Source organism: Podarcis cretensis (assembly GCF_951804945.1).
Source record: "Podarcis cretensis genome assembly, chromosome: 10".
NCBI lineage: Eukaryota > Metazoa > Chordata > Lepidosauria > Squamata > Lacertidae > Podarcis > Podarcis cretensis.
This window is the reverse complement of record NC_137179.1, coordinates 45,571,002-45,593,662: the sequence shown is the minus strand read 5'-3', so window position 1 is coordinate 45,593,662 and position 22,661 is coordinate 45,571,002. Positions and strand designations below refer to the sequence as shown.

Below are 22,661 nucleotides of genomic sequence, written 5' to 3'. Positions count from 1 at the left end.
CAACTACACAGAGAGGCAGATGTCCTCATCACTGCATCTCGTCAGCGACATTTCCTATAGCCTCCATATATTGCTAGGCTTCAACTCCCATAAGCCCACTCAGTGCGCCCAGTGGTCAGGGATGACCACTGTTGCTCCTCTCTTGGAAATGTGATAGTTTGTCCTGTATATGCTGTCTCTAGTACACCCAGGGCAACCAATGGCAAAAAAAGCTTGGTCTTGAGTTGGTGGTCCTCAACATTTTTTTGTTTTATACTAGGAAAGTTTGTAAATTCAAATTCATTCATCATTTTGCTCCTCGTTTCCTAGCAAGCCTTCAGGGCTTCTTACACTTTATCACCTTCTGTGTACAACAGGTTACGGCTAGGTTTGTCTAGTTTATCAGCAAGTGCAACAAAGCAGATGTCTCCAAGGTATCCTGCAGCATAGGAACGGTTTTGGTTTTGTTGAGGATCATTCAATCACGCTTAACCCCTAACTTCTAAAACTTAATGGCCTCTGCCTTTAAGCAGCCTAAAAACCAACAACAGGCTACACCAGGAGTAGATAACACATTGCCCCCAAAGTGTGGTGAGCTACAACTCTCATTATCCCCACCGACTGTCTATGCCAGCTTGGACTGATGGGAGTTGGACTTCAATGACACCTGGATGGACACAGGTTCCTTACCTCTGGAGTAGATGGTTCTCAGTTATGATGCCAGAACTTAGAGCGAGAAAACTTACCACAGTTATCACATTAGCTGCTGGAATAGGCAGATTTTCCACTTCCTGGTCCTCATCACCAGTCATAGCTAATAGGTTGAGAGAGGGTTCGTACGCTGGCTTAACTATGACAGCAGGGTGCAGCTTGCTTATTTTTCCATGGGAAGATAAGTGGGAATTGTGCCCATAATCCTTCCGATCACTTGTATCCAAACTTTTCTCGACACTTTGCACATGGTGGTAGATGAATATTGGCTTCCTGCTCATTCTCTGATGAATTGCCAAGAAGTGATCATTGTCTCCTGAAAAGCATCCTGTTAAATAAAAGGGGGGGGGGAGGAAGATAAGTCATTATTTCCCTTTACTATTTCTTGATTTAGGATGATTTAAAACAAAAACAGAAACAAGACTCTTTCAAAAAGGAAAATAAAGAGAGTTATTTTTTGGTTACGCCCATTTCCTTACCATCTTGAAGTAATGAACTGTATTGGGGAAATGTAGAGAAACACATTTGAATGTGGTATGCTGCGTGCCTGAAATGCTTTGTGGGGCTGTATTTGTTGCCATTGTCATTTAAACATTCACACTATACAGCTCATAAGAAACCTTATTCTTCACTCTTTTGCAAATTTGTTACATTTGCCACCATATGCACTATGTGCACACTGCCTAAATCTTTGACTGGATTTGCTAAGCCCTTCCCCATCTATATGACAAGATGCATTTTTTAAAATAAAAAATCCACTTTACATACATGATGCTCTCTTCAAAATATGTTCCCAACAGCTGCGGTTAAGGAAGAGGTTTGCTCCTATCTCTGACGTAATTAACGTAATTTGTACCTTGTTTGTCGATTAAGGGGAAACAATTATTGTTGATCAAAAACAGCCCCACACTCTTGTCTCCAGATATCAGATTTCACGGAGAGAACAAAACCAGATGGGGACTGGGAATTTAAAAAGCAAGGCAGGACTCCCACCTGACAGTATTAGGCTCAGGGAAGGATGGATATATGGTACATCTTGCTGGAAGTGGAGGGGAAGTCAAAGGCATCAGCTCTTGAGTTTGAGCTTTGTGAGCATCAGAAGATTTTCCAGGTCTGTCTTATTACAAGGAATTTATGCAGAAATGTAATGTAGAAGTCATGTAGCCCTTGGCAAGGAGCTATACTGGTGCCCCCACCCCATCCCTTGTGCCCTTGGCAAGAAGATGTTGGCTGCCCAGAGCAATGAAGGAGCATCCCAGGGAGTGGACAGGCAGGTGGGCTCCTAGACACTCTGAGCCAGAGTGGGGAAGTGCAATTTTTGTGCCCCCCTGGGCCTGCACCCTTGGCAGGGACAAACCTAGCCAACCCCTAGGTATGTCCCTGTAGACACAAGATTGGAAAGGATTTAACACATCCAATATCATGTATGTGCTTTGCCAGATTTTACATGCAACATCTAAAGGGCATTTTCACATTAGAAATGGCTTTTAATCTAGGAAGTGTCACTGGTGAATATTGTTAAGAAAAATATATTTGTTCCAGTTTCTTTAGCATTTCACTGAAGGTAGACATTTACTGTATTGGTTTAGAGGCACGGGAAGTGCAAAAAAACCTTATTGTGTTTTTAATACCAATGATGCTTCAAACAAACCCCTTGAACACATTTATTTGGGAGCATAATACTCCCAAAGAATGGGCTATGAAATCTGGGTGAGACTAATCCAGATTGCCTGTGATAACGGGGAAATCTAAGAATGTTATTAAACACAGTTCCCCAATCGGGTGGCAATTGATTTGTGGAAGTGGATGCACCAATGGCAAATTTCATTAGGTGTTACATTCCAGATGACACTGGGAGTTATGAGCTACCTCATATCAGTCTGAAAAATCAATTAAAGGAGGATCTAAGACCATAAACATAAGAAGAGCCCTGCTGGATCAGAACAAAAGCCTATCTAGTCTGGTATCCTGTTCTCAGGGTGGTCAACAGGGTACCTATTTTGAAGATTGTAAACAGCACCTGAGTGCAATTGTACTCCATTTCTGATTCCAAGCAACAGGTATGCAAGATGCATGATGCCTCCAACAGCAGAGACAGAACAGAGCCATCATGAATAGTGACCATCGATGACCAGAGATTATGAAAGTTGTAATCCAACAACATCTGGGTGGCACAAGTTCTCCTTTTTAGCTCTTTGCCCAGGTTTCCCCAAACTTGGATCTCCAGCTGGATTTGGACTACAACTCCATCATCCCTAGCTAGCAGGACCAGTGGCCAGGGATGGTGGGAACTGTAGTCCAAAAACAGCTGGAGATCCAAGTTTGGGAAACCCTGCTCTACACTGTGAAACAGCCCTTGTCATACATCCACATCAGCACATAAGAAGAACCTGCTGAATCGTGCTAATGGGGTCCATCTATCCCAGCATCCTGTTCTCATGGTGGCTGCCCTGATGTCTACAGGAAGCCCAAAACCAGGACCTGAGGACAACCTGAGGATTCGCAGCAACTGGCCTTCGGAAACCTACCGCTTCTGACAGTAGAGGCAGAACACAGCCACAGCAGGGGAGACAGCAGGGGAAGGATTACAAAGGACTGTGAGTAGATTAACACAAAAGGAGGATGGTGTAGTCAGTGTGGTGCCCTCCTGATGGGGTGCCCTCCCATCATCCAGTGACTATGATGGCTGGGGCTGATAGGGGATGGAGTTAATCAGCCTCCAAATGGTATCATATTGGTGGCATAACAGGATGGGGTGGGTTTTTTTTTGGCAATATTTTACTTTGCATATCAGCATAGACCTGTCCTTGAAAAAGACATCTCTAAATAGTGATGGGATCTCTAATAACCGAAATGGTATTTATGATATCAGGTGAAGAGTCAGAGAACTAACAGGCTGTCGCAGCTCGGGGGATATAATCTTATGGTCTTTACCATCAATAACATCAATAACATCAAATAACCCTGTGAGTTTGCTACAGAGCAATATGAACTTGCAAAAAGATCCTGCAATCTGTTTTCAGGATGTGACTAACTAAAATCAGGATCTTACACCTACGATTTCAGTTTATAACCCCAAAATTGTATCTTCTTGAAAGGAGTGTACGGTCATATCAGTTGCATACTCGTTTAAATGTACAGAATTCAAGAACTGCCAAGGAATCCTGGGATACTGAGCCTGGTTCAGGTGCCAAGAATACTGTGTTAGAGATCCCAACCATTCCTTGCATATCTACAATTCCCAGAATTCCCTGGGGGAGGGAATGTCTCTGACACCAGCCCATAGTACAGAGATGCTCTGTGTGTGTTGAAGAAGGAATTCTAGAGAGGGGGAAATGGTTGCCATGTCTGTAATGCTTGGTCAGTGGCTTGTGCGCATAGTGTTTAACCAGAAAAACCTTGAGTTGATGTAATTGTATCAGTACAAGATTTCCCAAGTATATCGTGACAATCCTGAAATGGTTACAAGATTATCCTGGAAATATTCAATTGTTTCATATCTCCCTGCTTTCAATAAAAGACAAAAGTCCACACTGTACCGTCAACTTCAGATACGGGACTGATAGGTAACAAGCAATGCAGCTTACCAGTTATTTCGTCTTTTATTCTAGATAATGAGAGGATAAGGATTTGATTACTCAACATAATTCGGAAACAAACTACACCAGGAGAGCAATTTTTGCAGTCTTTGAAGTTTGCTTTTTTAATCGCTGATCAAAATATGTTTCATAAGCAACTTTTTGAGCCAGCATCCACTCTTTGAAAATATGAGCAACCCCATTGATGTAAGTGGCCTTTAAGGGCTTGAATCAAAGTCAAATGAAGTCAGTGGGAAGTCTCCCTTTGATATTAGTGGTCTTTGGATCCGGTCGTATCGGTGAGATCAGAATTTGGCCTCAAAACGGCAACCCACACAAAAATCTCCCGCTTCATGAAAGGACTTGACTAATCGCTGAATGTTGCCTACACTTTAAAAAGCACAAAACATGCTCATTACCGTCTGGCTTGCACTGAGGACGCAGAGTGAATGGAAGCTGTTAAGGCCTGCTTAATGCGATTCCTGTTTGTCATTATTAAGTGTGCGTGAAAAAAACAACAAAGCAACAGAGCAGACTTTTGACTCTTGGTGTATCAGTCTATGCTGGTGCGTGACAGAAACACAGCGCCGTGCTCCAACGCCATGAGAGATGGTCCCTCAGGGCAACACAAAAGTTCCTGTGGAAAACAAGCACAGAAAAGCGGAAGCCTCAGCTATTCTGTGCTTGGGGAGTTTAAGAGGTTTTGTACAGGGCAGAACCAGCTCCAGGAGTTGGTGGATCCATGACCAAAGCAAGTTCACTGTTTGTCCCTTAAACCTAGAAGAGGCATGGCATTCTTTCATTCTCTCTCAAGTCCTCTTTGATGGGCACTGAAGCTAGTTTGTGACCCTTTTGGCCTTGGGGGCCCTAGCAATAGTCTCAACTTGCTCCCCTCTTGGGCTGGCTATCTAGGGTGGGCTCCCTCTCCTATTTTACAGGAGTGTACAGGGCATAGCTGTCAGCTTACAGATTTGAAAATAAGGGACCAGCAGCCTCAAAAATAAGGGATCAGCAGCCAAAATAAGGGATTTTGCTTAGCTTATGCAGAAATCTGGCACTGATGGAGCCATGCTGCTTTTGCTGTGACTGACTGTGTTTTGCAGGGGGTTGGACTAGATGATCCTAAGGGTCTACAACTCCGACCAAAGAAGAGTGGCAGGCAAAACTGATGAACAATGTCAAGATGGCAAAGCTTACAGGCAGAATTAGAAACCAGGAAGAGGATCTCTTTAATAAAGAATGGGGAAAGTTTATAATTTAGTTGAAAAGCTATTGTAAAGAGTTACATACATTGGTAGAATTGACAGAAAACTTGTAGTAAAAATTTGAACTATGGATGGACAAATGATTTATAAAAATAGAGTTATCAAAGGGATGCAGAGGGGGAAATCTCTACATTAAGATGCTGCATTGGTTGGAGGGTCTGCAAGCAGCATGTTGGGGCTGCTCCATCAGCCCTTCCCTGCCCAAGAGAGGGGGGGAGGGAGAGAGACTCTCGCCCACGCCGCTTGCGAGCCCGGCATGAGGCGGTTGCAGTGCCACGGCGGCCGCTGAAGTGCCGCCCTTCTGCTTCCCTCCCCATCCCCTCCTCTTCCTCCTCCCTCAGGCCGCCTCCTCAGCTGCCGCTGCCGCCTCCGGCTTCTCCTGGCAGCACGGCGGAAGTCTTGCAAGAGAGAAGCTGCCTGCTTGCCCGCCACCACCCGTCTCCTCACGATGAGCCCCTGAGGGGGAAAAGGGAGAGACGGAGACGCAACAGCTCGTGCGCGTGCTCTCTCTCAAGGCAGAGGACCCCGAGCTGCTGCTTCCCTCCCGAGCTGCGCGAGCATGAAACCCAGGAAATTTAAGGGACATCATCAATAAGGGACAACAGCGGGACACGGTGCTCTGATAAGTGAGTTTCCCGCCAAATAAGGGACGGTTGACAGCTATGGTACAGGGGTAAGGTGCTTCCAAACAAACATATAGAGGAAAGATTTCAGGAGTTCCTTTCTTTTAGAATTCTTAGCTTCTCAGATTTGTACTCCACCCAAGCCTGGGCTAAGGGTAAAACTAGATAGGAAGCTAAATGCATCCCTTGTTGCTGTGTCCTTAAAACAAGAAGGAGCAGAGAGCAGGGGTGGATTTTATTGGGACTATGAAACACATGGAAAGGAGTGTAACCAGGGCTTTATTTCCAGCAAGAACTCACCAGAACCGAGTTTTGGCACCTCTCATGTGGGCACCATTGCTGTTATAAGAAAACAAGGGAGGCATTCATGGTGAGTTCCAACACCTCTTTTTCTAGAAAAATAGCACTGGGTGCAACACCCTCCATTGCAGACTCTATTAGCTCTAGGAAGGAAGCTCTGTTTAGGCAAATTTTGATATTTCCCTATTTTAAGAACGCATTATATAGGAAGAGGTCAGAATTATTAGACAATTTCAGACAAGTTTTTACGGTAAAAAACACTTTTGCCTTTTCTTAATTTTTGGTTGCTGGTTGGAGGAGGAATCATGTGAATTCAGTAACACAAAAGGACAACTGAACATTATCATTCTCCATGTGTATGAGATCATATGGAAACATTCTCACATGCACAGACTTCAAGAATATTAAGTCTCCTGCTGTAGAGTGAATTGTAGTCTGTCACTTCACTTTGGTAAGTGATGGAAAAGGCAAAATAAAACACAGTTAAATAGCCAGAAAGTAGTTCAATAACCTAAGAGAGGGGGTAAGGATGGATGGGTAGATGGAAGACCATGTGCAGTAGCAGCATCTGAACTTTGGTAAGTGATGGACAAGGCTGAGTATAGCAGAGTTACCGTAGTAGTGAGAAAAAATTCAGTAACCTGAGAGAGGGGGAAAGGATAGATGTATGCCCAGTGCAATTGTAGCATCTGAACTTTAGAACTGTGATGTAAAAATTAAGGAAGCTGAAGTTCCATGGAAGAAGAAACCCCCCCCACCCCCCAAGAACTATGCAGAGTTTCTGGATGCTCAAGGAGATTCCAAAACTCAGATCTTGCAAACAGATGCAATGGGACAATTATGCAAGTGAGTGCTTTTCTAGTTGTGTTCAGGTGACATTTAATTCTGTGCTTTTGTAGAAAGAGAACCAGACAACAGGTTTACAACTATGTGAGCAAGCCAGGAAAAACAAAAAAAGAAACCTGTAACGAAACAAAAAAAAAAAATCAAGCCAAGAGTGATTGACATTTATATATATTTCAGTAGCCATTAGATATTAGATTCAGGCTTGCAGTCTAGGCACCAAACGGGCAGGTGTTCACATCAAAGAAATCTGAGTTGACACCTGTCAAGATAATTATACATAAGCATAACAATGCACCGACACTACCTCTATAGCAGCGTTAACCTCTGGAAACATACACAGCCCGTTTCAGCTGCCTAATATTCCAGGTCGTTGAGCAGCTACAAAAGGCCATCAGTTAATATTTATAACGTAACGTAACAGAAATAATTCTTCCAGAAATGGAATTCTTCTTCCAGACTCCCAACATTCTCTCCCTTTGTTGCAAAAGTGGTCAGTTCTATTTTTAGAACAGTAATCATTTTGAGACAGTGCCATGAAAACGTAGAGCCAACCAACATTTTTGGATCCCTTTGTTATACTTCCCCAATATCTTGGAAGGACTGATGTTTTCACCTCCCACCTCAAGCATGCCCCAAAGGGGAACAAATATTTAGTGTTGGCGCTAAGGGGCTTTCAGCTTAATTTTCCCCTGTCCCCCCTCCTGACGAAACCATATTGAAGTATCTTGGCAATTACTCATGCCCTTTTTTCATTTTAGAGCAGAGCTTCTCAGCTATTTTTGGACTACAACTCCCATCTTCCCTAGCTAGCCAGACCAGCAGCCAGGGATGATGGGAATTGTAGTCCAAAAGCAGCTGGAGACCGAAGTTTGGGAAACCCTGTTTTAGAGCAAGCAGTGAAAATTGATACTTTGAAAAACAATCTACACCACGACTCTGACATGGTGGGAATGTGGATTGATGAAATTGTGTGCTTTGCTTGTACAAAAGGAGTACCACAGGGGTGGGGAACATTTTTCAATCTGAACGCCATGTCACTGCCACATCACTTCTTGGCAACCTTTTGAATGCTGCTTGCTCGTGGTGTGGAGGTCAGGGGCGGAAATGGGTGAAGCAACAAATACGACGTTTAGCTTTGTACACTAAGCTAGTTTTTACGCACATTCAAACACTCCGTACCTTCAATCCAGACACACAAGAGACATTGTCAGAGTTAAAATCCTGGAACTGTAGAATTGGAAGGACCCCCAAGAATCTTGTAGTCCAACCCCCCCTGTAATGCAGGAATATTTTTGCCTAACATGAGACTTGAACCCACAACCCTCAGATTAAGAGTCCCATGCTCTATCAACTGAGCCAGGGCATCAAGGACGCATTTTAGCCAGGCAAAAACACTTGGATCAGTGATAGATGTGGCCTAGGGAGAAAGCCTAGACAGAGAGGCCTAAATTGTCACATTCAGCTCCCAGGATGAAGGTTTCCCACCACTGGGGTAATATGACTGCTTCGTCGCTCACTACTCAGTGAGCATTCTGGTTTTTCATTCAGCTAACTTTCAGGAGCTTCACAACATTAAATACAGGTTGACTTGGGAATTACAGTCAGGGTGAAGAATCGCACAAGCCTTTCATCACACACCTCACCCCACATTCCCACTGGGACAATTTGGTCATATGGATTTTGACCTCGCAGGGATGGCTTACTCCTCTTAGTGAGAGGCAACGACACATGGTATCTGCCATTCTGTTGGCATGAATAAAATCCAGTGAATTATAATTAGTCAGCTTAATGGCAGGTTATTTCACTTATCCTCTGGTAATTATCTTGGGTCTATGGGGATGTTCAGGAATGGAAAACTACTTCACGCCCGAGCTTCCCAACCTTGAGGACTTTCTTTTTCAGAGCCTACCACGCAGATAGGCTCTGAAAAACAGAAAAAAATTAGAACCTACCCCCTAATATGTTTTGTCTTTCTCTAAAATGAAAAAGAGAAAGAATTTCCTGTTTCCACTGAATAAAAAGATAAAATCCTTTTCATACAATTACCTGATCTCAGTGTAATGATGGAAAAAAAATCTGAGAGTATTGGCTCCTTTTGTGATTGGGTAGTCATTCTAATTGAAATTGGGTTTCTTTTGATTACTGTTGAAGAAGGAAAAAGATTTATTTTTCTTAAGGCAGGTTCTGTCTCTTATCACCACTGTCGCTTTCCTGGTCTCATTTCTCAATCTAGATCTGACCTACCATTCAGACCTCTGTTTCAGGTATTTTTTATGCCCTCATTCCTCAACACACACACACACACACTATAGCTATCAATAAAATCTATTGGATGCGCTGTATAGGTTTTGAATTGACCCGACATCCCACTCGCCACCTCTTCACAGCAGATGGTGCTTCCTACTGAGAGAACAGGCTGCCTCTTCTATCCTCCTATTCAATGCACTTAACAACAAAGACTACTCCTAATAAATCAGGACTGCAAGTTTTAATCAGATTAATCAACTGGACCATTAATTGACAGTTGGAGGCAAATCTAACGAGTGAGAACTCGTGATAGAGTTGTTAATCTTTCAGTGGCTATTTTTGTCCTAGTGTCCTACTGCAATAAGGAAGAAAAAATAAAAAAATTTACGATGCCATCTCCTCCTAACAAGGAGTGCTAACTTTTGTTTCTGAAACTACAGGTTCCCATGCCCTTTTTTCTTCAACAGTGGAAAAAAAGACAACTGGTGGGGCAGCTGAGTGGGGCTACTTTCCTCTCCCACCTTTCAAACACCGTTCAACACCAGGAGGAGGAAGGGGGCTACTTATAGCTCCTTCTATAAGTAAGGAGCTTGGCAGGTGCAGCCATGGCAGCGGAGCCATTTCAGTGCTTCTGCAGCTGTGTCCGCACCATGCCAGGCTCACTGCTGCCTTTCCCCTCCCTCCAAAATTGGCTGCAATTTTATAAGAGCGTACAGTTTCCATGTTAAACACTTGAAAAGCATGAACCTGTGGTCAACATCCTTATTGCTGTCTTTGTGCAGAGTGTGTTCCAGTGTTTATCTTAAACCTGGCATGAGGCAAAGCATGTTTACTCAGAAGAAAGTCCAACTGAGTTCAACTGACCATGCCAGTTTGCATACGATTGCGCCTGTAGTTTCCTACACACCCTGCAAGAAACATCACTGTTGTTACCACTGAACAGCCTTAGAGGATTGATGCTCCAAACTCTCCCAGTCATGGTTCAAATCCAGATTCCTCATCTTTCAAGCCTCCTCTCACATCCCTAGATCACACTGATTCTCATGAAGACAACCAAATTACTACTGTATTTACGTGAATCTAATGCACCATCGAATCTAATGCACACCTCAATTTTCAAAACCTTGAAACCAAAAAAGTATTTGCTGGTGCCATCAAATCTAATGTGTATCCTAATTTTTGCGGTGTAATTTGGCCCAAAAAAAGATGCGTGTTACATTTGAGTAAATACAGTACATCTAACCCCGACTTCAGCTGTACTCAGCCCCACCACATAACTTGTATTCTTAAACTCTACACAGAAAGTGTGCACGCATCCAGCTTTGTACTATTATGGACTTGTGTTTGGAAATTCATAGATTTCAACTGACTTCAAAGAAGAGATTCTGTACTTCAAGTTGATGTTGTTCTCTATATTCATTCAGCATCCCATGTACCTGTTTAATAATTCCAGCTACCATTTTTAATCTTACAAGTATGTGTGCACTGATGATAACCATTATCACATCACCTGTTCCACATGTGGGGAAGCTTTGGGCCTCTAGATGTTGATGAACTACAGTTCCCATCATCCCAGGCCATTTTCCGTGCTTGTCGGGGGTGGTGGTGATGGGAGTTACAGTTCAGCAATATCTACAGGGCCAAAAGTTCTGTTCACCTGGCCTACTCTTATGGTTTAAAACACGGGGTGGAAACCTGTGACCCTTCGCATGTTGCTAGACTGCAACTCCCATAATCCCTGAGCATTTTTACCATGCCTGCCGAGAGTTGGAGCCTATCAGCATTCAGAGGCCACAGGTCTTCCGCCCCTAGTTAAAGAGAGACATGGATAGAAGTAGTTGTTTATTTACAGTGTTTTTATTCAGTCTTAAGAAGATCAGGGAGCCTAACCATTAAAGCAATCAATTAAAACAACAGTTATCAATAGCAAAATATACCGAGTAAATTAAAAGCATTAAAAAAAGAAGTTGTTCTTAAAAACCACAGAAACCCAGAGCCAGGAAGGTAAAAAACAAAACAAAACCTATTATAATAATCACTATTAATCCTAAATAAATACAAATACATCTTCAGTTGGTGCCAAAAAGATAACAAACCTGGTGCCACTTGGAGGACTGAATTCTAAAACCTACTTACTTAGAGTTACGTCTGCTTGCAATATTTTGGTGATAATTGAAGGCAGAGGAAGCAGTGCGAGTATAAAGAGTGCGTTCTCCCCATCTCAAACCCCATAAGTAAACGCACATATCTGATTCCATGGACAACTCTACTGAAAACTGCTTAGACAAATAGCTTGCTTTAATTATATCCCCTTTCCCAATTAAACAAACCAAAGCATAGAACATATTTACCCAAAGGATGCTTTCAAATGATGCTCAATGTCCAACTGAGTACAGAGCCATCTGGAGCTAGCATCCCTGGCATCTGTAATATCTGCTTAACAAATCCATCTCAAATGACCAGGAGGTCACATGCCAGTTGCGACAGACTCATTGCCTGCATTTCCCCTCCCCTAAATCCATTGCATCCAGAGCAAAGCTCTTCCTTGATTTTGCATATTTTAACATGCATTTAAAATATACTTTGTGAAATAATAAAATACTGTTCGGTACACTTTTAAGCGAAAATCTGACAGGCTCGAAGTCACTGAGAATAAATCTTATTTGAGCTTCTGACTACTGTATAGAGATGTATTTCACAACCAACTTTTAAGTGAAGTGGAAATCTGATATTGTGGGCAATTGGATTTCTGTGGTACACTCATGTGAATTAAGAGTTGATGGATCGGTCCCTAATGTATTCACAATCCTGACTCACTCATACACAGAATATTGATTCATTTAATGTTGCACAAAACTTGGACATTTTCCAGAAGGTGCCTTTTTTTCATCGTCCCTGAGATTCCATTGAACAGAATGGATAATCTCACTTTACAAGGAATGAATTTAGGATTATTTTCATGCATCCAAGGCTGTGTTCATGTGTTAGATATTCTGGAGCATCTGCCTTGTTTTTGAATATAAATTTATTTGTTGCTTGTTCTTCACACGGCATTAAGTAAAATCAGTGAAGCTATCGGAAGTACCATTTACTCCTATATGTACCATCCCATTAAAGGTAAAGGTAAAGGTAAAGGGACCCCTGACCATTAGGTCCAGTCGTGACCAACTCTGGGGTTGTGGCGCTCATCTTGCTTTATTGGCCGAGGGAGCTGGCATACAGCTTCCAGGTCATGTGGCCAGCATGACTAAGCCGCTTCTGGCGAACCAGAGCAGCACACGGAAACGCCATTTACCTTCCCGCCGGAGCGGTACCTATTTATCTAATTGCACTTTGATGTGCTTTCGAACTGCTAGGTTGGCAGGAGCAGAGACTGAGCAACGGGAGCTCACCCCGTTGTGGGGATTCGAACTGCCGACCTTCTGATCGGCAAGTCCTAGGCTCTGTGGTTTAACCCACAGCATCACCCCCATCCCATTAGCAATGTACAAAGCTGCCTTATACTGAATCAGACCATTGGTCCATCTACTTGAGTGCTGTCCACACTGACTGGGAGCAGCTTTCTCAAGTTTCACGTACAATGGAAAGAAATCTCCAAATATATCCCAGTTCATCACTCTTCTCAGTTGACAGATAAAGATTTCCTTAGGATCATACTAAGATCTGCAGGACACGTGGAACCCAGGCCTCCTCAATCTCACTCTCAAATCTCTGTCTGCTGGATTACAGCGGTGCTGACAGGCACATAAAGACACATAAAGCTAGCACCTTGCTGATGCTAATCAGGTCTGGGTTTGGGTCAATGCCCTGATGGGCAACTGCTGAGGAACCTTGAGTTTCACAACAGAACAAAGGAAGGATAGAAATGTCAGGAAATCAATCAATGTGACTTACACCATGCAGTGCTCATTTGATTGCTTTACCATGTGCATAAAGGCAGATTTCAACGTGCCACTGTATTGGTTTCCAACAGGGGTATGTTGGCAGCATAATAAAATATAGGTATGCTTTGAAACAACAACAACAACAAATATGCAACCACTCCATCACATTTCTAAAGTGAGATTGAGTCCACTCAGCCCATATATTACCACACAAGTCCTGGATTGGTCAGAATCTTCTCTACCAATATTCTTCCATCCTACAGATTTGAAGATATTTTTCAATGTAATAACACACACACTCACACAGAGACAGACACACACCTCTCAATGCAGAACCACCAAGCTATTTCACATGAACACACCCTAACTAGCTTCTTCTGAAACAAAGCAAAAGATAACTTTGTAATATGTCTGCTGAGCTTTCACATAGAAAAAAAGATAATTGTCTACATCCTCCTAGCATAGATTACGTCCTAATAAAATTTCAGCAGGGAACCTTCTGCAGCAGAACAAATTTAAGGGATAATGGCTGGAAAGTGTTTAAATTAATTAATGCCGTGAAGCAGAATTCTAAACACGTTTCAAAGCAGAGTCGGCTACGCTCATTCTAAATATTCTTTTCATATGCATAGTAGACTGGCGATGTACCTAGCAGCGCAAGTCCTCCTTCCCCCTAAAATAATTCTGCACTTGGAAATTGCATTCCCGTAGAATGTAGTTGGATCACACTGAGCAGTCCACCTCCGTGGTGACAAGCTCTTCTCTCAAGATAATATGTTTTGTTCTTCTCTGCTTCAGTTTAGGCAGAGCTCCTGGAGCATGGCATGTAGGCAATATGAAGATCAGCCTTCATCAAGCAGGCGCTCTCCATCAGGCCCCAGCCAGCATGGCCAACGGTCGAGGATGGTGGGAGCTGGAGTCCTGCAATACCTGGAAGGCACCAGGATGATAAAGACTCAGGGATGGTGAACCTGTGCCTCACAAACACCTAGATGTTTTTGATCTCCTGTCATTTCTGATTATGTTCGCTGGGGCCAATAGGAATTGGAGCCCAATAACATTTGGAGAACCACAGATTCCCCATCCCTGCTTTAGTTAAACCAGAAAGGGTCAGTAGAGCATATGCCAGGCATAGGCAAACTCGGCCCTCCAGATGATTTGGGACTACAACTCCCATCATCCCTAGCTAATAGGACCAGTGGTCATGGATGATGGGAGTTGTAGTCCCAAAACACCTGGAGGGCTGCGTTTGCCTATGCCTGGCATATGCTTTATTGCGTGGGGACTCCCTGGTCCTGAATGGGGTAACTGTGCCCCTGAAGGACCAGGTGTGCAGCCTGGCAGTCATTTTAGACTCATTGCTGTCCATGGAGGCACAGGTCAATTCTATGTCTACCAGATCCATCTGGTATGCTGATACCCTACCTGCCCACAGGCAGTCTCTCCAGAGTGGTGCATGCTCTAGTTAGCTCCCGCTTGGACTACTGCAATTGCGCTCTACATGGGGCTACCTTTGAAGGTGACTTGGAAACTACAACTAATCCAGAATGTGGCAGCTAGACTGGTGACTGGGAGTGGCCCCCAGGACCATAAAACACCGGTCCAAAAGAATCTTCACTGGCTCCCAGTATGTTTCTGAGCACAATTCAAAGTGTTGGTGCTGACCTTTGAAGTCCCAAATGACCTCAGCCCAGTATACCTGAAGGAGCATCTCCACCCCCGGGACAGTGAGGTCCTTCTCTGAGGGCTTTCTGGCTGTTCCCTCACTGTGAGAAGTGAAGTTACAGGGAACCACGAAGAAGGCCTTCTCAATAGTGGCCCTCCCTGCGGAACGCCCTCTCATCAGATGTCAAGGAAATAAAGACCTACACAACTTTTAGAAGACATCTGAAGGCAGCCCTGTATCAGAAAGCTTTTAATATTTGATGATTTACCATGTTTCTATATGTACTGTAAGCTGCCCAGAGTGGCTGGGGAAACCCAGGCAGATGAACAGGGTATAAATAATAAAATTATTATGATTATTAAAAGGTCACAGATTCAATCCATCCATTTCCTGGTAATGCTGGAAAGACTGCTTTCTGAAAGCCAGGAGAGCAACTTTCAGTCAGTACCAACCACCCTGAGCCAGATGAACCACTGGCCTGAATCCATATAAGGTGGTTTCCTATGTTCCAAACCTATCCGAGCCTACTTGGATTTTTAGATCTTCAGCAGACACTTTTCTCTGTCCTGTCACACTCACCACACATTTGGTGAGGATATGTGAGAGAGTCTTGTCGAGGGCTGCTCCTAGATTGTGAAACTCCCTTCCATGGGAGTCCAGGCCGGCCCCCTCTCTGGTTTTCTTTCACCAGCAAGCAATGACTTTTTTGTTTAGAAGGGTCTTTGGCCATTAACTGGCTGTTGTGACAAGATCCTTTAATGATGGGTGTTGTACATTTTCTTCTCCTCTTGTGCTTTTGGATGCTTTTAACTTGTTTTGATTCAGTGCTGGTTTTAATATGCAAAATTTCCTAACTGTTCTATGCATGTTCTTAGCTGCATCTGTTTTCATTCTTGCTGTGATCTGCCTTGGGTCCTGCACCAATTAAAATATAGGATATAAAATAAAGTAAAATAAAATAAATCGTTGTCAGCCAGTGCTGTGCTGAAACCTGTCCCCCCAATTTCTTACCTGCGAAAGAGCCTTCTGTTTTTCTACCTCACTTGCAGGTTGGGTGCAGTATCAAGCTTGCTTTATTCCTGTGAGGTTGATGTGGGTAGTGTGGGTGTTTTTCCATCCCATGAAACATTTCTTCAGGGCTCTGCAGCCTACAGAGTTGCCTGTGCTTCCTGTTCCTGGGAAGAAAAGAACTCAAGGGAGGAGTTCTCATGATGTATTCCCCTGGGTTTTGATTGAAGCATGGGAAGTAGGGAGGGTGGCTGCTGAGCCCCTAAGATCAGTTCACGCACTGGTTTTGTTTTAAGGGAAGTGCTTCCTTTATTTATTTCTGTGCTGATTTCTATAAAAGCAAACCGACTAAACAACAACAACAACAACAATGCACAGCTGTCAGGCACATGGTAAGCAGGGTCCTTGAACTTATGAAAAGTCAACGCTAGGACAACATAGAGTTTTCAGGTAGCATGGCCATCTGAGGAAAGGTCATAGCCCAGTTAGTGGCAGACAATCTGCTTCTCATGCAAAAGGTCCCAGGTTCAATCCCTGTCTGAAACTCTGAAGAACTGCTGTCAGTCAGTGTCAACAATACTGAGCCAGATGGACCAACAGCCTGGCTTCATATAAGGCAGCTTCCTCTGTTCCAAGTGTGCAGAACTTGTGGATCTGTAGAATGAAAGGACACTCACAAGCATCCTTTGGCCATGCCAGAGGTAAGGTGAGTTCTGAATTCCACTCATGAGATTTTTACAGAAATTTGTGGTAGAATGGCTGAAAAATTCAGGATAATTTGTCAGCATAGCATTATTGCTGAGAGCTTTAATGTGACCCGATAGATTTGTTTTTGAGGCTTACATAAAGATCTTCCGAATCAATCATCTCCTAGTGGTGGTGACCAAGTTCTGATGCTGAACAAAACTACCCAAAACCTTCCCCAAATGACCAGGATCCAGTAAAGGACAGGGACAGATCTGCCCTATAGATGTGATTCATTGGCTGCAATCCAGCAGTTACGCAGCTTATGCCAATTCATTTTAATGAGCTGAATTGCACTCATAGCCTTTAAATAAATACTCTAATGTAAATAAATACTCCAAGGTAGGTGTTTGGCACAGTACTTGATATATCTACCAGTTTTAGATGTCATTACTGCCTTCCTTAAGATGTCTCCTAAAAACTGTGTTATTCAGACATGCCTTTACAATGTGAATTTCTTTTTACCAACCAGTATTTATTTATATATTTTACTGGTGCTTTTAATGATCTTACTGTAATTTTGTATGCTGTATATCACCTTGCTGCCTTTTACTGAACCAACAAACCTATGTGGCATTCTTTTTGTTAACCTGTAGGCATTGTCAGTGCAAGCCTTTCACTTACATAGGACATCCTCCACACCCAGTCAATGGGATAAGATGTGCACTAAAGATGCTGTACAGCCTATGTGTTTTTTAAGTCTGCTTAACTTTTTGGTGGGCGGTGCTGTGGCCGGGTCTAGGGCCTTGCAGTGATCCACCTGGGGGCGGAGATCAATGCAGGGGCAGGGTCCCACCCATCCCACCCATGGGCGGGACCCCACCAGCCAATCAGCACTGGAGGGAGGAGTGGCCAAAGGAGATTTAAACCACGGCACAGCTGGGGGCTGTCCTCTCATACCCAAAGCACAGTCACTTTGTTTCAATCAGCTTTCTTCTATTGCTATAGCAATAAACCAAACTATATGGTTCTTGGATCTCTCCCATACAACGACACCAACAACAACAACAGGAATCAAACTTCTGGCCAATGGTATCCTGGAGCTCATCTAATCAAAGCCCACAAACCTATTTTCCTTCCTAACTTAGTGAATGCTAGAGATTTTTTTAATGTGTTGCTTATTGTTAACTCCACACTGAGAAAGTCTCCACTTGTACCACAGAATGGGAGCCATACTGAGAATCAGAGATGTTTCAGCCACATCTCACAGAGGGGATATAATGAGAGACTCACAGCCACACTAAGTGCAATGCAGCTGATGGCTATAGATGGAAACAACCATGTATAATTCATAACTGTAGTCCATGATTAGATGAATTTCACAATCTTGTTGGCCAGATTCCTCTTTTGCTGTATGCAAGAGATCCAGGAATCGTAGTTAGGTGTATCACAAGAGCAATATGGGGAAGCCCAACAAAATTTGTGTGCATAATATCAAGCCATGTATCAGGTAGGTATAGTTTTAGGCGGTACGCGAGGGCTCTCCAGAGTGAAAATTACTCCATTAAAAATAATAATCCTCTCACTTAGAAAACCAGAATGTCTTGGAGAAGGCTAAGCTAGAACACTTCCCTGACGCCAAGTATTTTATGTGCAAAGTTGTTGTTTTTAATAGAGAAGCATTATGAAGCAGTGCAGCTTAGACACAGGCTTACTTCCACCATGAGAACTAAAAGACACAGGATCATAGAACTGGAAGGGACTGCAAGGGTCATGTAGTCCAACCCTCTGCAATGCATGGGGTTTGAACCCATGTCCCTGAAATTAAGAGTCTCATGCTCTACCAACTGAGATATCCTTTGCATAGTGGATTGTGATCCTAAACCCATTTACTTGTAGCTTACTCCAGCTAGATGTGCTTGAGGTCGTGCCCTATAAGCCAAGACTTCATTCTTAAGAATATTGATTCATGAAATAAGATTCAAATGAAATAAATAGGACTGGGTTTCCATTGGAGTGGGCTGCACAGATGCAATCCTAGGCAAATCGAATGGCTCTTCAATTGTTACGCCTACACACTCAAAGTACGTAGATGTGCTTGTCCATGTGGAGGTGCGACTGCCCATTAAAACACACCTCCATGCCCATGTATTCAGCAGACCACCAAAAAGGGCAACCTATGTGCCTATAAGCAGAGCCTATCCACCTGATGTAAAGTTCCTGACGGTGAGGAGAGTCTACAGCTGAACACACACAGGCTCTCCTTTCCTATAGTCCAGGCATGTCCAACTCCCAAGAGACTGTGATCCACTCCCACTAAAAAAGAAAAGTGGCAGTGATCTACCTACCCTCTTCTGGATTGAGCTTCAGGGCAATAAAGGACAATAGTCAGCTAAGTTTTACTCAGAGTAAAATCAGTGAAATTAAGACTTAGCTTAGTCATATGCTGTCGTTTTAATGAGTCTTCTCCGAGTAAACTTTAGGTGACTACCATCCAAACACATGCAGACATGCAAGTTTAGAATGTCCCAGCCATGGTGGAAGATCAGTTGAGGGGCATAAAAAAGGGCCTTTCTCTGTGGCCACACTTAAACTCTGGAAGTATTTGCCCCGTGAGGCTCAGTTGGCACCTTCTCTTATGCCATAGGGCAAAAAACAATTTCCTTTGGTAGGCTTTAGGTTTATCTGATCCACAATTTGTATTATATGCTGCACCAGTCTCTGTTTCCACTATACTGTATCTCTGAAATATTTTGCATTGTATAGTTGGTTTTAGGGTGCAACGTTGCAGTCCCCAAGAGTACATCCCAGGGGCCAGAGGTTACTGTGGAGAGAAAGGTCCATCTGTGAAGATGGAGGTCCACAGGTGGAAGCCCTCCAGGGGCAAATCATCCATATGAATGCAGAGATACAGAGAGCGCTCAGGGCCTTAAGGGTTCTCACTGAACAGTCTTATAATATGTACTCAGATGTAAGTTTCACTGTTGTTCAGTGGAACTTACTCCCAGGTAAGTAGATACAGGCTTGCAGCCTCCATCATCCAACACTAACTAGATACAATTAGAGATTATAAAAATGTTGCATTAAACTAGCAGGAGTGAGAGAAGGTACATCATTCCACTTATTAGACAGATGGCTCAAAACTGCAATCCTAAAAGAGTTATTCCCATTGAATGCAACAGTATTTGCTTCTGAAAAGGCATGTTAAACACCTGAGTTTTATGCAATACCTGAGTTTTATGCAACAAAATATGACCAGCTGGGGGAGGGATGCCCAACTCCAAATCAGTGTGTGCCTGTGATTAGTGAGGTATTGAGTCCGCAAGATTTTTCTTTCTTCGATTTTTCCAAACAAACCCCTCGGGCAACTAACATCTCCCCACCACCAAACTGTAGCCATGTAAGACCACTCAGACAAACTGGGAGTGAAGCTCCTTAGCAGACGACATCCATTTTCATTGCAGGAAGAACTTAACAGCAATGTTTGCTGAAATGAGGTGGTGCTGTGGTTCTGTTAACAGAGAGTTATCTTTAAGTAATGGTCCTTCTGTTTCAAATGAGGACCTTGCACTTTAAATGAAGGGGATCAGGAGCCCAAGACGATTGCGATATTCTCTGAAGCATCTTTCTCTTTCTGTGCAGAAATTCAAGCATATAATAACTAGTCTAAAACCGATGGCCAAGATTAAAAAGGTGTTCACGGAGGGGGGGGCTGTAATGCTTTAATTGCAGCGTTTCCCCGAAGGCGGCAAAGCTTTTGCTAGGTAAGCAGAGAGGGGATTTATTATCCCCGCTGTATGGCTATTGCACAAGAGAGAGCTGTCGCAGCAGGATTTCACCTTTCCTAAAATGCTACTTCCACATCCCCGCACGCATTTAAAGCGCAGCCTCCATCATGCTACAATAATGACTTGTGCGATTTCCCCTGCAAACAAACCAAAGAGGTGCACAGGCATAAACCTCTAGTCCTTCGATCTCTTGTTACCTGGAAGGGCAGCAGCTGAGCGTTTGCAATGCTGTGTTGTTTTGAATTACCGTAATTCTTATTAACAGAGCTCAGGACAGCGGGGACCATATGATTGCAAGATGTAGAAATTGTCTGGCCCTGTTCCCCGCTGCTTCGCATTTCTAGGTATTTCGGCTTGTCGCTGACCCTGGTGCTGAAACCCGAAAACATGCACTGTACACAGACGGACAGAGGCGCCCACACCAGACAACACCGACAGAAAACAGCCCCATCCGCTCCCCCCAAACTGCTCCTGTCTGGGCAGAAAACAGACACTTTTCCCGAACAAAAGAGGGATCTTCAGCTTTCGAGAGAAGCAGCTCCGGCTGCTGGGGGAGAGCTCGAGGCGAATCTAGCCCAGATTACGGCGGGGCTAAAACACGTCGCCGGAGCTACAAACCAGATGGTCTGCCTCTGCTAAAGCGAACAAGCTATTGCTCCAAATCCACCCTTTGGAACGCGCAAAAGCAAATGACCCACAAAAACGCGCAGATGAACAGCGGGGAGGATCCAACGCCGATTTGCTCGTTTTTCAGCCCCAAAACCCTTCCTGGGACGCCAATAAAAGATGGTGGCCCCGCACCCAAGGAGGGGAACTACCCAACAGGTGGTTTAATGGCCCCGATTCTCCCTCCCTCTCTCCCTCTCAACGTGCCCGGGCGCTCAGAGAGACCCCTTCCAACCCTCCTAGCCCAAGCCTCGGCTGCTCTGCACGCCATCCTAGCACGGCCAGATTGGGTCCTCTTGCGTGTTTACCTGCAGCCTGGAGCTGGAGCAAGAGGCACGCCACGGGCAGGCAGGCTGCTGTCGTCCACATGGTGCGCGCCTGCGGCTGGGAGAGCGCCGATCTCCGCCTCGCTCGCTCTGGCCGCGCTCGGGGTTTTGCTTCCCATCAGGTTTTCCTCCTTCCTGGTTAATGAGCACGCTGGAGGAAACGGCGCGTGCGCAGCTGCGGCGAGCCGAGAGACGGCCCCTTGGCCGCCCCAGCCGGCTGCCGGCGGAAGGGGCTGCCCGGAGGGGCGCTTGTATGATGGCAGGCAGGCATCCAAGTGGACAGGCTCGGGGAGCTGGGAGGAGAGGGGGGATCCCTGGGTCTGGAAAGGCAGTTGAGGACGGGGAAGAAGGAGCAATGGAAGAGCCTAGAGACTAGCTCTCTCTTCCACAGCTGGTCGGAAGTGGAAGGGACCACGAGGGTCATCCATCCCAACCCCCTGCAATGTGAAGGGATCTTATGGGACTCAAACCCACGACCTTGAGATTTAGAGCCTCATGCTTACCCACCGAGCTATTCCGCCACCCTTTCTTTTCACCCATCCAGCCACCGTGCATACACAGACAGTTGGGTTAACTCTCTACAGTTGCCCAAGCAGTGACCACCATATTTTCTGCCTCCAACTCCATAAAAACTGTTCCAGCCAGTTGAGCCAGCCCTACCATGAGGCAAAGTGAGAGGGCCATGTTGCAGCCGCCTCAGACAGTTGAATTTGAGTGCCATGAAAGTTCAGTATACAGTGGTACCTCGGGTTACATACGCTTCAGGTTACATACGCTTCAGGTTACAGACTCCACTAACCCAGAAATAGTACCTCGGGTTAAGAACTTTGCTTCAGGATGAGAACAGAAATCGTGCTCCGGTGGTGTGGCGGCAGCGGGAGGCCCCATTAGCTAAAGTGGTGCTTCAGGTTAAGAACAGTTTCAGGTTAAGAACGGACCTCTGGAACAAATTAAGTACTTAACCCGAGGTACCACTGTATTACTACTTTACATGTAATATTATATAAAGAGGGAGAGAGGGGCATGTGTGGGATTTTTCTGCTTCAGCCTGTCTGTCAGGTGCATTTGTTAGAAACCACTGGCTGCTGCA

At 44.3% G+C, this 22,661-nt stretch overlaps 1 protein-coding gene across 2 annotated transcripts in view; it reads right to left on the bottom strand.

The window, feature by feature from the left end:
• Positions 1–21,730, bottom strand: part of PTPRR (protein tyrosine phosphatase receptor type R) — a 117,807-nt gene extending 96,077 nt beyond the window's left edge. Inside the window, exons 1-2 of one of the 2 annotated variants that reach the window (XM_079993503.1) lie at positions 21,554–21,730; positions 726–1,018 (exon numbers count right to left, since the gene is read on the bottom strand). In XM_079993503.1, the coding sequence (XP_079849629.1) occupies positions 726–1,018; positions 21,554–21,614 (354 nt within the window). In that variant the 5' untranslated portion in view covers positions 21,615–21,730. Of the gene's footprint in view, positions 1–725; positions 1,019–11,900; positions 11,979–21,553 lie in introns of those variants that run through there. The other variant, XM_079993504.1, reaches the window with a different exon arrangement.
• Positions 21,731–22,661: the final 931 nt, after the last annotated feature.